The following is a 15703-nucleotide window of genomic DNA, read 5'->3' on the forward strand; positions in this document are numbered from 1 at the left end:
GGCATGCTAAAACCACACCAATAAAGCCAGAGCAGTGCTAACAAGCAGGGAGTAAGCTCAAAGGTTTAAACAGTGCTTGCTTGTTTTGGTCTGTTGGTTTTTTGGTTTTCATTTAATTTTCTTGCCACTGCTTGGAAGGAATGTTGGTTCTTGGTAGGAAATATGTCCCTGATAAATTGAAGCCTAAATAAATCATATTTTTCTATGCCTTTTTGTCTGATTGCAGCAAGAAGTCTTTGTTGGTGAAGCTGAGTTTCACCTTACTTCTGACAACATAAGTGAAAACTAACCAGTGAGACTTTGCTCACAGCCAAAACAAGTAAAACAAAAAGCCTTCTCTCCTGAGGGTGCAGAGGCAAGCACTGGAAAATTCTGCCCATCTGGGAAACATCTCAGAATATGATGAGCAACAAAAGTAGGGGAGAAATATTTTGCAGCTGTAGCTATAGCAAGAACAGCTACTGCCATTCCTGAGTTTTGTTGTCTGTTGAGCTACTGTAAAAAAGCAGTATTTTTATTACTGGCACCAGGAATATCTTCATCTTGAGACTCGTGTGAAAGAAAACAAAGCACATTTTCAGATAACTGCTTCCTGTGTTATTGCAAGCATCTTCTCTTGCTGCTCTCAATTACAATTTCATCATTTCAAGACTTTGTTGAGGGTTTTAGAAGCCAGAGTTGGTTTTTTAAGGTGCTTTAGGCCATATGAGTCCATTTCCTTAGAAACACCTCGGAGAAACTGGGAATGCTTTCATGGCTCATTGCTATAACACATTCAGTATAAATTCCTCCTGCTGAAGAGCACAGTAAAATGATGCAGCTTATTAAATGTATATCAAGTTAAATAATGTTTCTGCTGTTTTGAGGTAGGAAAAATATGATCACAGGAAGATGCCTAGGAAGGCACAACCTAGACTGCTGAGGACTGAATCCCTTAAGCACTGAGGCAGAAGGAATGAGTAATCTTGTCAATAAAAATCCGGGATAGAATAGCTGGAGTCTGGCTTGAGAACAAGGCTGTTTCCCAGTGATTTATGAAGTGCCTACACATTTGTCGAGGCAGTCCCTGAGGCTCAGGCTGGCAGCCATTCCTCCCAGCCCCAAATTGTTGGTTGCCATTTCACCCCACTCAGGACCACGTGTGTTGCTCCCAGCCTGTGCTTGGACAAGCTGGAGTTGTCAGCACGGCTGTTCAGCAGAAATATGCAGAAGGCAAAGTTCTGCAAGGTGGTGGCAGAGCTCTCTGCTCTTCTGCTCGCTGTAGGAAATGGTTATTTTCCATCACCAGCTGCTTCTAGACTGCACCATCCTGTAGTGTAGCTGGAAGAGGAGAGGCTGGTGGGGAAGGCTGCCTTCCTTCCAGGGCTGTCAGCCTCTACCCCCACGGGCTGGAGGGGCCATCAGTCAATGATTTATAAACACCTCCTTTACTGTGGGCTGCTCTCTTAAAAGCTCTGTTTGCTGTCTGGGCAGTTTCTGCCTCAGCTATGCTGCTGCAGGGCTTTTGTGCTAGGGACAGGCAGTTACACCTTCAGGAGTGTTAAGGCAAACTTGCTGAGTAAGCCACCAGTCAAGAAAACGAAAAAAAAAACCCCACCATGCACAAAGGCCATGTTTCTTTAACTTGGGATCTGCAGCGGGGATGGCAATCCCAGGGATCAGGAGTTTGTATTCCCATGGTATTCCAGCTGTCCAGACAATGTGTTAGCTGAATAAACCAGACAGCAAAGACAGTCCTGGAGAGCTGTACTGGGACCTGAGCTCTTTATCATGGCTTCTGTATATTTGTATTAAATATATTATTTATATTTATTTTAAAAAATGATAGATATATAATAAGTTATACTAAATAACTGTACTTCTACTCTTTAGTGAGGTCTTGATTCCCACAGCTAAGCTGTTCCTGGTTCTCAACCATTTTGATGAAAGCCATTTTGGATATATTCCTGATATATTCCTACTTTGCTCTGTTGTTTATGTCTGCTCTGCATGTATGCTGTTCATACAGACCTATGTATTATGTGTTTATCCCGTGCAGAAAACAAACTCAGGCCAGCATTATTTACTAGTTTTGCCATATTATTTACATCATGTATGGGACCTCCACCCTCTCCTTGTGATTCCTGAATGATACTGTTTTACTAACAGAACCCCCCAGCTATAGATGTAAGCAAAACTGCCCTTCTAATGTAAAAATAACCACTCTTGTAAGAAGCTTTCCAGTGGGAAAAGCCTCCTTGCCAGTGTAAATACCTTCACAAAGTCCTTTGTGCCACAGTGGTGTAATTTGCAAGGCTTGAGCTCATCTGTAGGAGATTTAGTTTTCTGCTGTGGGAGAATTCAGGGCTCTCAGCGAGGTTTCTGTCTCCTTCCTTCAAGCAATTTTTACTACTTTGTCTCCTATCTTTCTTGCTTTCCTGATACCTACACATCTTACCCTTGTTTGAGGGTCTCTTATGGGCTGTCTCTTGCATTAGACAGGACTTTCTAGAAACGCTGTTCAAGTTTTTTTATTCTGCCAGGGGAGAAAAAAGCGTGAACAAAAACCCGTAAAGAAATTGTAATATAGTCAGAAGAAATACTCTTCGAAAATGTCACTATTAATCTAGTAGTCCTGGCAAAGTTATAATTTTTCTTAAAACCCCTATTTCTTACAGTTACCTCTACTTTAAAGTAGTGAAGAGTCTTCTCTCTGTCCCTTTCAAATGAAATAAACTCCTTTGCTTTCTGTCTTTCTTTGCCTTCATGCACAGTCTGTCATGTCTTGGTCTATTGATCCTCTGCTGAGGGAGAGTTTTCAGAGGATTGCCAGAGTCGTATGAAATGTGTGAATAGCTGGAGAAAGACATCTAGGGGCAGTGTGAGAAAGCCAAGGCATTTTTAGAAAGGTCAACAAAAATATCATCTCCTTGTTTTCTGATATAAAGAGAATTTTGCTGCAAATCCAGGCTTTGGTTGGTGTTTCTGTGTGCCTTTGATGAGTGTTAAACGTGAGTATCAGGTACTCTAAGGACTTGCAATCCTTCTGTAAGATGAAGGATTTTGTAGGTGAGACACAGAGGCAGAGAGACTGCAGACAACAAATCACTTACAGAAACAAGAAAAGAACTGAGGAGCCTGTCTCCTGCATCTGCCTGGGGTTTTATTTGTTTGGGGCTTTTTCCTATATAGCAAAAAGGGATATTTCAGTCCTTGAGCCTCAGGAACCCCCTGATTCTCCCAGCTATACATAAAAATGCTGATTCAAAACAAATGACAAAACATAAGTCATAATACTCCCCCCCCCCCTTTTTTTTTTTTTTTTTGGGGGGGGGAGGGGGTTCTTGTTTTGTATCTTTTTTTTTTTTTCCCCAATTCTTGGATACCCCAGCTCTGTTTCTAGTAAAGTAAATTGTTCAAGTTTTGGTGGAACAACCAATGTGTTCTCAGAGAAATGCTGCAAAATTATTTTTAAAAGCGCTCAGCCGTAGCAATGATGAATTTTCTTCTTTCATCACTTGATCCAGGAGGTTCTCCCTGCATGTCATGGCTTATGGAGGCAGAAATTTGCTGCTCCCCATGAAGTTCTCTGCAGGCCCTCTGTCTGCCTGCTGCTGCGATGGCTCTTTGGGCTTTCTCCTCCTTTTTTTGCCTTCCAGGAGAAAATAGATTTCGCAGTTTCCTTGATTACTCTGATTCAGCGTCTCCAATTTTAAAATAAATTAAATATCAAAGTGAACCACAATATGTCCCCCTCTTTGAGCTCAGGTGAAGGCACCATAAGTTCTGGGCACTGCCAGTAGCTCCTGGGGGGAATTGCTGAGATGCAGACTCAAAAATTGTTTTTGCAATTTACTGGGACTCTGGGGAGAGCAGCTATTCCCTCCTGAAATCCCTGAAAATTATGGGCTCAGGCCCTGGGGTCACTGAGGTCCATAAGAATCCTGCATTCATGGCAGGAGTGTGACTTCACTGGTGCCCTACCTAGGCCAAGCATTTTGAGGCCTTCTAACATCACCCTGAGCTTGCTTGTATGTTTTTCAAGTTTTGTTCTATTTAAAAACATGTAAACATTAATGAATTTTGGTGAAATCCATGTGGGAACCCAATTCCCTTTCTCAGTGCATATTTAACCAGCTAAAGAAGAGCAGTTTAATGCTGAATTCTTCATGTATTTAATATTTTAGAAAACAACTGCATGCATGTATTTGTTAAAATGTGCTATTCTAACCCATTTCTACGTGGAGTTCTTTCATCTAATTTTGTTGAAAATGTGAGATAGCTGCAATTTACTGTGAATGAAGATGGATGTGGAAACCCATTCACTTTAATAATGCCAGGTAGGAATTTACCTTGAGGAATTTAGCACCTTCTGGAAAAGCAAACAAAAACCCCATGCCAAGATGGTGACAATGAGTTGCCAGTTAAACAGAAATATTGGATGAGTCAAGGCTGGTGGTTAGCACTGCCCAGAAAATGACCTTTGCTGTGGTTGTTGCCCTTTGGCTGAGAACAGTTAAATAAAAAGCAGAGTGAGATGTACTTTTGTGAAGATGCAGCTGTCCTGCCAGTGTGTGCACAGATCCAACATCTGCACAAAAGGGGCAGAGCTGCAGGGGCCTGACTTCAGCAGCAGCTCTGTTCTCCAAAGCTTGCAGGCTTCAGTGATGCTCCTCCTGCCAGAAAATGTTATTTTGTGGTTGGTAATTTGGTGGTGCAGCATCCTATCCAGGTGCTGCTGAAAATACGGCCCTTCGTTTTATTCAGGTTAGAATAGTAAGGAATATTTATAAGGTGTGTTTTTTTCCCTTCCAGTTAAAATGTGCAACCCTTGAATAAAAAGAGGAATAGTTGGGGTTTTTTAAATATGTTGCTTAGTTTGGGTTAATGTTGAATTTCCATCAGGCCTTGAACAGCTTGGTGAAAGCTTTCCTAAAAATAGGAATTATCTGGGGATTGCTTGCATCAGAGGGCTAATGGGTGGTTGAAAACTTGACATAAGAAATAAACTATAAATTTGATGTTTTTGTCTCAGCCCCAGTGATTTTTGGCAAAACCTCCCGTTGCTTAGTAGCTGGATGGTTTGCATCTGTTTTACTCCTGTCCTTTTAGAATAGCTTGACAAAGCTGCTTATGTCTCCCTGTAGAGGAAATTATCCCCACTGACACAACTTTAATTTTTTATACTGATTGAGCATGTCGCTATCCCTCTTTCCACAGAACTGCCAGCCCATGGCTGCTGAGAAGAAATGAATCTATTCTGCTGAAAATTCTCAGTGAATTCAGATGTTTACAGGTAATTGGCCACCAAATCACTGCAGGATGACAATGCTAAAAGACAGAAATGCATTTGCTCAGGCACTGGCTCTCAAAGCTTTTCAAGGTACAGTTTCTTTCTCATTGATCTCTGAAGGCCTAAATAGTGGTTGCAATTTCAAGATAATTTGTCATCTCTAACACTTCAGAACCCTTTTTGAATCCTATTGTGATCTGCAGTTTGACAAAATAATACTTTACAAAACAATCTCTTGGTGAGCAGCTTCCACCAGAGATTACTGTGATTAAGAAATAACTCCTTGACAATAGTTTATTAATTTTTGAATTTCTCAACCCTTTTCTTCGGAGCAACCTAGAGAGATGAGCATCACAATGACTATAATAATAATTTAAGCTATTATTCTCTAGACTGAATGGGGATGTAGAATTCAGTAAGTCAGAAGAGATTTAATTTTTTAGTTTCTTGAGATAAGACTGCTGCCTGCACAAAAGCTTTCTGTGCTGCAAAGAGAAGACAATTGGATTCCTGAGGGGCACGGTGATTTGCAATTGTATTCATTTGTAAAACAGAAACAAATGTCAAGCCTTGTACAGCAAAAAGGGAATGGGGCCCTCATAATGGGGCAAAAAATAATAAACCTTGTAGCTTGCTGATAACTTCATTTGTGTGCTTAAACAAGGCAAAAAGGATGCTTTTGCATGCAGTGGCCCTTAAGAAATTGATGAACTTGGACTACACAGATAGAGAAGGCTTTATACAATTCTTGTCAAGTTCTTAGGATGATGTACTAGTGATAGAAATGTGAAGTGCTAACACTAATAATACCAAAGGAACATTCTGTTGAACATTCCACTGTGCAGCACAAGGCAGGTGACACATAATTCACTGAGGGCTACATTGATAGTAGCAGATAAAAGAATGTATTTGAGCTCAGGTTGTGCTGAAATTTATTTTCCCAAGATGGGAGTTTTGATATCTGTTATCTCTCCATTTTGCCAAACAAAAATCCTGGATACTTGCTTTTTACAAAGGGCTGCCTGGGTTCTGTAATAGAATATATTAAACTTCATTTCTGCTGTGCAATTTTATGGCATTTTCTATTTCCTTAATGAAACCTCTTAAGGAAAGAACATTAATAAAGAAATTGATATTTAACTGTATGATCTGTGTTGGAGCCTGCAAAGAAATGTTAGGAAGGAGAGAGGAACACATTGTTGGAGAAAAGAGAATTTTCCAGCCCTTTACTTTACATGTGAATTACTTAGTCCTGAGGTATTGAAGGCACCTTCTAAAAGTGAATGCCTTGTCTTGGACTTCTTGGCCTGGATTTGCAGAGCATTTAAATATATACTAATTTAAGAAATACTAAGAAAATTGACCTTGGCACAAATTTTAAGCAAAGCCTCTAATTCAGGGCAACTGTTCGACAGGTTTTTGAGATCTCTGAGCCAGCTTCTTGGAAATGCCAGACCCAACAGGGCTAAGTGAGAGCAGTGGAGAGGACATGCCCTTTAGATGATTGATGCCCCTATCTGGTCACCCAAAAAATAAGAGACAATATATGTTTGAAAATGAGGACAAAAAAATTACCTAAGTCTAGGTAGGCTGACTGTAAAAATCTTTTTTTGGCCACAAATTTTTAAGATCTCTATCCCAAAATACAGATCTGTATCCCAGTAATCTTATTCTCAAGCAGAAGACATTTGGGTTATTCAAAAGGAGAAGACTGATCTCACACTAAATGATTTGAAGAGTTTAAGACTGAAGCAGTTTATTTCAATGGCAGAATTCCCCTGGATTTCTGAGTGGGCAGAAATGTGCCTCACACTAACTCAGCCTTTGTCTGGTGCTGCTGCTCCTCTGCTCTGCCACCTTAGGAAACAATTTGTTCCAGCTTCAAAGGACCACAGAGAAGCTCTTTTGCAGCAGGTTTAGAGGCTGAGTGAGGCTTGGAGCTTTGGCTCAGGCACGCCGCGCCGTCGCAGGGCGCGCGTCCCGGACACGGCACCTACCCAGCGTGGGGTCGTACTCCCAGATGAACCGCCTGGTCAGGAAGCGCACCACGAGAGCTGGAGGGACAGAGAGATTTCGGGTCAGAAGGACAAGACACCAACTCAACAGGTTGTTTTAAAGCTTTCCCAGCAAAGTTTTCTGTGTGAGTGGACAGGCAGCAGCTCCCCTGAACCGGCAGCAGGAGCCAGGGCTGCTTATTGGGGCACCCGCGAACTTGTCGCTGCTTGTGGCCCCCTTCACACTTTTGGATGGGGGCAACAGAACAAATCAAACAAATAAACAAACAAAAAAAAAACCAAACACCAAAACCAAACAAAAACAAACCCAAAAACCAAAACAAAACCCCAAACTAAAGCCACTGCTTTGGATGTTTTAGGTATCCTATAACCCGTGGAAAGTGGTTATAGGATACCTAAAGTGTTGGTGGTATAGTACAGGGGAAAGTGTTGGTGGTTTTGGAACCAGCTTTGACACTTCAAAATGAGGGGTTGATCAAAATAATTTTATTCTTGAAAACTTTCCTTTGGATTATAAACCTTGTAAGGCAGAAATAATAGGCTAAATAGCTGCCTTCTCTGTTTTGGCATGCCTTCCTTGTAACAGTTTAATTTCCACATTTTGTCTACTTGAAGAAAACAGATTAAGTATTTCAAACCAATGGTCAACACATGCTATTAATCAATTTGCAGAAATAGAAAAAAAAAACTTAGATTTTGGAGCACTGGACAGGTAGTTCTTCATTTCAGCTTTTAGGATAACATCTTGCTACTTATATTCTTGTATTTTAAGTTTTTCTATTCCTCCAAACCCTTTAAAAACAACTTATTTAGACTTTGATTATTCTTGAATTTAAAACCAAGCAGGGCTTTGAATTTCTAGTGATGTAAATGAGTCATTTACCACTGCAAACCATCCAAAATCCTTTCTGCAAATGAAGCCAGAGATATCACTGCACAAGCTACGAGTGCAGCAATTATAGGCACAGGAAAACTTTTCCTTGTCATCAGACCCCTATGATTGTTCCTTCTTCTTTGGTTGCAGGTGGACAGTAAAACCCAGTTCTGATCCTTTTCAAAACTGAAGCCAGGAGAATGCCCTCCACCCCAGACTTCTATGCCCAACAGTAGGATAAGGCAAGAGTCTGCAGAATAAATCTAATGAATTAAGATTTCCTTAATCAGACAATCAGAATCTTAATTTTAAGATTAATATACCTCCTCATACTTGGAGGGATAATAAGAAGCTGATCCTAAGGAAATGAGATCACCACACAAGAAGCAATTTGAAGCTGGTGTTAAGTTTCTATTTTCCTTAGGAAATCCTACTTTGATTTTTTTGCTTAGGCTTTGCTGACATGCTATCCTTGTTCCTCAGAGTAGATGTGGCAATTCTCAGTCAAAATAACTTTTCAAGTCATGGCCCTTAACATGAATGCCATAACAAAACAAGATGACCTCTATGTAGCTGATTTCCCATCCATGGTGATGTTACACCAGGACTTTTTTTTCTGCACCTTTTATCATAGCTGGAATAGTTCAAGCATCTTGTTGTTTTGAAAGTTTGGTCATGATTCTTCTCTAATTGCTAGTAATAGATTCTCTCTTACTACCTTCTTTGTCAAGGATAGCTTTAAAAACAGATTTTTAAAAATTAAACACATTTACAATGACTTAAAACAGATTTAAAAATCAAACAGATGTAAAAAATGTATTCTTTGCCAGCCATACTCTGAAGGAGAAGCAGTGATGGGCTACCTGTGTGGCAGAGCCTGTGCCTGGACCTGGAGAAGCTAATGAAGAGAGGGAAAAGGCAGAAGAACCTGTCCAACTCTTTTTATCTTAAGCATGGTCCCCCTGTTTATGATAACCTTGTACTTGTAGATGGAAATTCCTGCAGAGGAGAGTAGAAATGGTGGAGGGGACTGGAAGTCTGTCAAGCATGACCAAGACAGGTCACAGAGAGAGTTCTGAAGGGGAAGAGGGAGAAGAGCTGATTTTGGAGGTGCCCAAATAGAAGAGGTTAGAAGGTGACAAGCCATGAGGAGCAGAAGTAGAACTGGGCTGGAGGTGCTGAGATGAGCCTGGCAGGAGAAACCCAGGTCACATAAAAACCCAGGGTACACAACCCACAGTTGTGTACACGGGATGAAATGGTGCAGGTGTGCAGTGCTGCAGAGGTGAGGAATTAGAGATCCTAGGTGTAAGCTCTGCTGAGAAGGGGGAAGCTGGGCTCTATTTATCTCCAGCACACGCAGATACATAAATAATTACATGTTTAGGAGGGTGCAGAACTAAAGAAAGAAGGTGGGAGGTGACTGCCATGCAATCGGTCTCACTGCTGGCAGACCTCAGTGGTGGGCACAGAAAGCACAGTGAGCCCCTTGCTAAGCACTGTTGCCAATGAAGTATTTTTACAAGTACTTTCCTTTTCTTTGGGCCCAGTGAAGGGAAGAAAATACCCCCTTATCACAGCCCCAGTGAGTGGGGAACTACCAGCTCCAGAACCATGTGCTCTGTGTCAGTTTTGGGGCACCCTGGGGCTGTGCAGGACTGCTGCTCCTGCAAGGCTGGCTCTGCTCAGCCTCTCTGCTTCTGACCCAGTCAATTCCTTCAAAATGCTGCTGCTCTCTTTCATGGCAGTGGTCACAGCACATCCTGTAAAGCTTTTCACTTCTGCACATTTTTATGAGGCTGAAGATTAGCAGCTAGCTGCATTTCACAGATGGGGAGCGTGAGAGGCTCTTGATCCAGAGCCTGTTCTGTTTGTAAGTATTGCAGACTATGTTGGATGGGAAATGTCTTCACTTTTGCCTCATTAGGGGTGCTCAGCAGATGGGCCTCTGACATCCAGTGGGGTATTAAAACAACGTATGGGACTTTGCTGCCTGATTTGGCTGAAAATAGGTGATGAGGGAAGAGCTGGGCAGGGCATCCAAGTGCTTTGGGCTGTCAGTCTGGAGACCAACTTGCTGGCTGGTGCCTCCTGTCCCAGCAATGATCCCCTGGAGCAGGGGTATTGCTGTGGAGCCACGCTGTTTATGTTGAGCTCACTCACTGCCAGATTACATCACTTTGCTGTAAAATAACTCTGCCAGCAGAAGGATCAGGAGTGAGGACTTCAGCAATTCGCTAGACTTGGAGCTGGGGCAGTCAGATTGCTGCTGCTGGCTTAAATGATGCTTTGGGCAAAATAATAAAATCCCCCCCATGTCCTTAGTAATGTTGCATAAAAGAGGAGTTGAGATGGGCATTACTTCCCTCAAAGTTGTGACAGTTTTACTTTAGACATGTTTAACGCTAATAATGAGCCAAAAAAACCCCAACAGACTAAAGAAAACCCACCCAAATGCTGGGTTTTGATTCAAAATAACATTGAGACTGTATGAAACACATTATTTTCTGATTAAATTAAGTGACTAATTCAAATATTCATATTAAAATGGCCATTTCCACTGCTCATCCTCAAATTCATTTTGAAGCAGCCAAGGTTCAGACTGATGCAGTTAATAGGAGTGAATTTCATGGCTCTCCACTGAGACTAGTCCAGGCTCTTCCCTGAACACTTACAGCTTGTGAAATACAAGAACTTGCAGGCTTGGCAGGAAAGAATCTCCCACAAGCTGCCTTGTGGATTCCCGCTGTGCTGCTCGGAGACGTGACCATCACCAGAGGGAATTGATGCAACGTCCCAGCAAAGGAAGAACAGACTCATGTCTCTTTCTGCCTTTGCTGACACCCTCGCTTCCAAGTCAGCTGTTCTGTACAGGGGATAAATTAGGGTCCAACTTGGCACAGGATTTTCATTCACTCATGTTTAAAACTTCTGCCTTAGGAGTTATTCTTGGAGAAGAATCATGACTCTCTGTCAAATACATTTGCAGTGCAACTCCACTGAAGACAATTAAGTTACACCAGGATTTAGCATGGCATATAAACCAAGATTATCAACCACATAATTAATCAATTTGTTTCGAACTTGTGTAGCTGACTCCCAGCTCAGCTTTAAAAATCCCATTCCATATATTTTGGAACTTTTGTGTGTGTGTGTGTGTGTGAGATATTTTGCATCTTGCTTTAGATCTTTGTTTGGATTTAGTAACATATAAATGCTCTAGCTAAATTTACAATCTGTCTGAACACATATCTTTGTGGATTTGGTATGGTTCCAGCTAATACAAGCGGAGTTTTTTGGGGAAGAAAGGAAGCGGGGTTTTATTTGAAAAACAACCGCCTTCAAAAAATGTTAGAGTTCAAAGTTATTCTAAGAAAAATAACAGTTTTCCACAGTGAAATAACTGTATGATGACTCTTTTATGCCATGAGAATTTTTAGCTATAAAAATGGTCTGAAAGTAGTCCCATTATTTAACTTATCAACAAGTCCATTCCTGGTGCCACGATGATGTGTCATCAGTAAACCACACTTGGCAGGAGACACCAGAGTGGTTAAAAGCAAAGGTTACAATGATCAAAAGGCACTTTCAGACACGAAGTATTGCACTATTTCTTAAAAGATACATTTTTGTTAGAGGGTTCATCCCCCATTCACCTTCTGAGAGGCCCTTTAGGTATTGGAATTTCACCCCTCCTGGAAGATGGGGTGAGTTCCAGCCTGCAGGATGGCAGTGCTGCTGGGTCCTGGCAGGTGATGTTCTGCCTCCTTCAACAGCTCTACGTCCCCCTTCAGGAAACAATGGTTTGCTTTAAAGGCAAAGCCATGAGACTTTCATTTGCTTCTGGAGGTGCAGGTCATCTGGGGATGGCTGTGAGTGGGGGAAAGGGTGAAGTTATAATGCAGAGTCCTTTTCTGATCCAGCAGGGATGTAAACTTGCACCCATTGCCTTGCTCTGCATCCGTGGGCCTGGGTCTGACCCAGCTCTGATGGGATCTCTGGCAGTTCCTTGATGAGGCAATGTGAGAGCTGGGTGAGACACCAACAGCAGCACTTCTCTGCCTCCTCTCTCTGTTTGCTCACCATGGTCACTTCTGATGTTGGGACCCGCTGCAGTAAACTAGACTTTTCCTACAGTAAATCTCATGGAGCAAAGCAAGATCAGTGAGAAAAATAAGGGAGAAATCAATGAAGCATAAAAATGTTTTTTTTTTTTTTTAGACTGCCTTGCTCAAACTCTGCATGTTTTAGGCATTTTTAAGTCACTGTCTTAAGCAGTGAGCTGTTCAGAAAAATTCCTGTTTATGATCATTTTTCTTTAACAGCACAGGGAGGTCCTCCACTGACTGCCAGGGTAAGTTAAAACGTATGTATACTTTAATATATAAAGATCAATTAAGTATAAATACCAAATGTATATATTCTTATATATACCACTTAGCAATTTATATGCAACAGTGTGTGTGTATATACAGGTGTATATATACAGTGCAATAGCAAATACAGAGCAGGATTGAACAGCTGTGGGATGAAATGTGTCGCTTTTGCCTTTCAGGAGATTTCACTGTGGAGTGCAAGCCTTTTTCTTCAGTGGTGATGGAAAGGGCTTCAGTTCTGTAGATTCAAATCTGAGCACCAAGAATGGTTCAAATGACTTTTTGTTCTGGTGAAATATAAAAGGACTGGAATACCTGTCTCAAATATCTCAATTCCCACTGCAGGATGATGGTTGAAACCACCATTCTATGTTCAAGTATTTCAAAACCACTAATAAGCTTTCAAATGTACAATAGTAAGTGCTGTATATTGGATTTATCTTCACAGTGAATAATATTTTACATGCAGAATGTGAATGCAGTAGGACTCCAAAGGCTGTTTCAGATAATAATTCACCAGGTTGTCCAATTCTTTGTCAATAACTGACCTTCTTTTCACAATTTTTCTGGAAAGAGTATCCTACTGTGGAAGAGACAAAGACCACACTCCTGCTCAGCTCTGCTTTTTTCCAGTCTCCATCAGGTTATTCATATTCCAGCCTGACCAAATGTCAGTGTATTTCATGCCACTGTCACTTTTCAATTTCTGCTACAAGGTTTTGGGGAGTACTTCTTTTGTTAGTGGCAATTTCCATCTGTCTCAGATGTAATTGCATTTTGCTTCTCTGGGAAATATGGGATTTTAGGAACTTCTGAGTGGAAAGAGCTTGGGGGAAAATAACCTGTTCCAAGGAGTTCATCTGAAGTTCTGGAAGGCCACGGCACATTGTATTTACATATTCATCTCAGCTGTCTTAACAGGAGACTGGACTTCTTTGTATGCTCCTCTGGATAGTTGACCCTGATTTGTTTATTGATTAGTAGTCTTTCATCCCATCCTCACTGAACAGGAGGATTTTTGTTGTAATGTTCTCCCCAGTGCTCTCAGTGCTCAAGGCATTTTTTTACAAAGGTTGCTGCATATGGAACTCAAGCAGGAGGCTTAATTTACATTAAGTTACCCCGTTCCATAACATACAACTTCAGTAGAAGGTTGTTTATTCCACAGGTGGAAGATAAGTTATCAGTCTGGTGTATCTAATGCTTTTGATCATTTTAGGGTAATATCCACACTCGCATCATTTCTCTCTCCTGACTTCACTGTGTAACTTGTTCTGCCACCCCATTTGTGAAATCTAAACTTTCTGGTGTGCCATTACTAACACGTATGTGCTGGAACCCTGGATGCTGAGAATTTCAGACTTTCTGTGCTGGCAGGCACTGACCTCCAACTCTGCATTGACCTGAGGCCGTGGAGAAAGCTTCCAAAACTGAATGATAAAACTAAGATTATAAGTGTGTAGTTTGAATAGAATTGTGTAATATCCCATAGTAGAAAGCTTAGAGTTTAAAATTTTAAAATATGGTAATATATATAAAACAAGATAAAATAGTAATATATATATAAATAGTAATATATATAAAAATTGTAATACATATAAAATAGTAATATATATAAATAACAGTAATATATATAAAATAAGATAAAAATTTCTGTGCTGACAAGTACTGACCCCCAAGAGAACACTGCATTTGACCTGAGGCCATGGAGAAAGCTTCCAAAACTGAATGATAAAACTAAGATTATAAGTGTGTAGTTTAAATAGAAGTGTGTGATATCCCATAGTAGAAAACGTAGAGTTTAAAGTTTTAAAATATGGTAATATATAAAACAAGTTAAAAAGTTTAAAACAGAAGCTAATCCTTCTCCACTTTCTTCTTCATAAATTTAAGTAGTATTTTGTAATTAGATAAAAGAATCCACATTACGAATCACAAGTAGATAGTTATTGTTAAAAGTAAAAATAATTTAAGTGTAATTTCTTAATTAGACAATTTACCCTTAAAAAACTTTATAAAGAGAAAAACACAAGTCCATTTTAAAATTTGTTAAAGTACTGTAAAACTCACCCTTAAAAAAACCAAACAACTATAATAGAGATAAAAAACTAATAAACATCAGATTCCAAACAAGAAATACCATCTCACACATTTAATCCCAACCCTTACAAAAAAAAGTTAAAACTCAACACAGATGGTTTTCCAGAGCACAGTTAGTGGTAACACTCCAGATGTTTGTGTTTCTGAGACAGAGTATATTTGTGATGGTGTTGTAGGGAAAATCTTAGGGGCAAAATCACATTCAAATAACTTTTAGGCTTCTCTGGAAAACTGACAGAGGTAAGGTTTGGATCTCCATGCTCTTTTGAAAGACCCTGGGCAGAGGAGAGCAGAACAGGGTTCTCAATACTGAACTTTGACACTAACCCAACCCTCCATCTCAAAATGAAAGTTAAAAGAATTAGATATATCTGAGAGGAAAAAAAAAGAAAGAAAGAAGAGGTGGAAAACTTTTTTTCTTTAAAAATCCAGTACTTCAATAAGACAATGGCAAGATGTCAAAATTTTCAGTGGCTGTAACTTTTCTGTATTTTCCTTTCCTTACATTTCTTCCAGTGTTGAATTTAGAAAACATCCCACTCTCTTTTTATGGTCAAATTAGTTTGTCGTCTTTAAGAAGGAAAAAGAAAGAAAGGAGACACAGGAGGGAATTCTGTAATGCTTTCAATGGCAGGATGATCTGGTCATTGTCAAGGAATTTTTGCAAGAATGAATTTTTGTTGGTAAATGTATTTTGAACAGAAAGGCCATATTTTGCAAGGAAGTTAGGTTTTTTGGATTCTCAAAGGAAATGACTCAACACCTCACCGTTTGTCTTCAAAGAACTTGCAATTTAGGAATTGCATATTTAAAACAAACAAACACAGCTTTACTAGCCTCGATTATTCTTTTATTCACTGCTGTTTTGTATCCCGCTGGGGAAATCTGGGGGATGAATTGGATCCTTTTATCCAGGAGTCACTGTTACAGGGGGAAGGCAGAGGCACACTTTGCTGTAGCCTGCAGCAGCTCCTTGGCTCCAGCTCATTCCTGGGTGCCAAAAGGGTTCCAAATTGATCTTACTCTCTCAGAGCTGAGCCCGAAACAAGGTGTAGCCAACATGAAT

General features: G+C 40.4%; 1 protein-coding gene across 3 annotated transcripts in view; it reads right to left on the minus strand.

The window, feature by feature from the left end:
• The window catches only part of RERG (RAS like estrogen regulated growth inhibitor), a 94381-nt gene that overhangs the window by 11190 nt on the left and 67488 nt on the right, over positions 1-15703 (minus strand). For all 3 annotated transcript variants that reach the window (XM_053978215.1, XM_053978216.1, XM_053978218.1), the window contains exon 3: positions 7270-7326. In XM_053978215.1, coding sequence (XP_053834190.1) covers positions 7270-7326 — 57 coding nt within the window. The remainder of the gene's footprint in view (positions 1-7269; positions 7327-15703) is intronic.

Source organism: Vidua macroura, chromosome 5, assembly GCF_024509145.1.
Source record: "Vidua macroura isolate BioBank_ID:100142 chromosome 5, ASM2450914v1, whole genome shotgun sequence".
Taxonomy (NCBI): domain Eukaryota; kingdom Metazoa; phylum Chordata; class Aves; order Passeriformes; family Viduidae; genus Vidua; species Vidua macroura.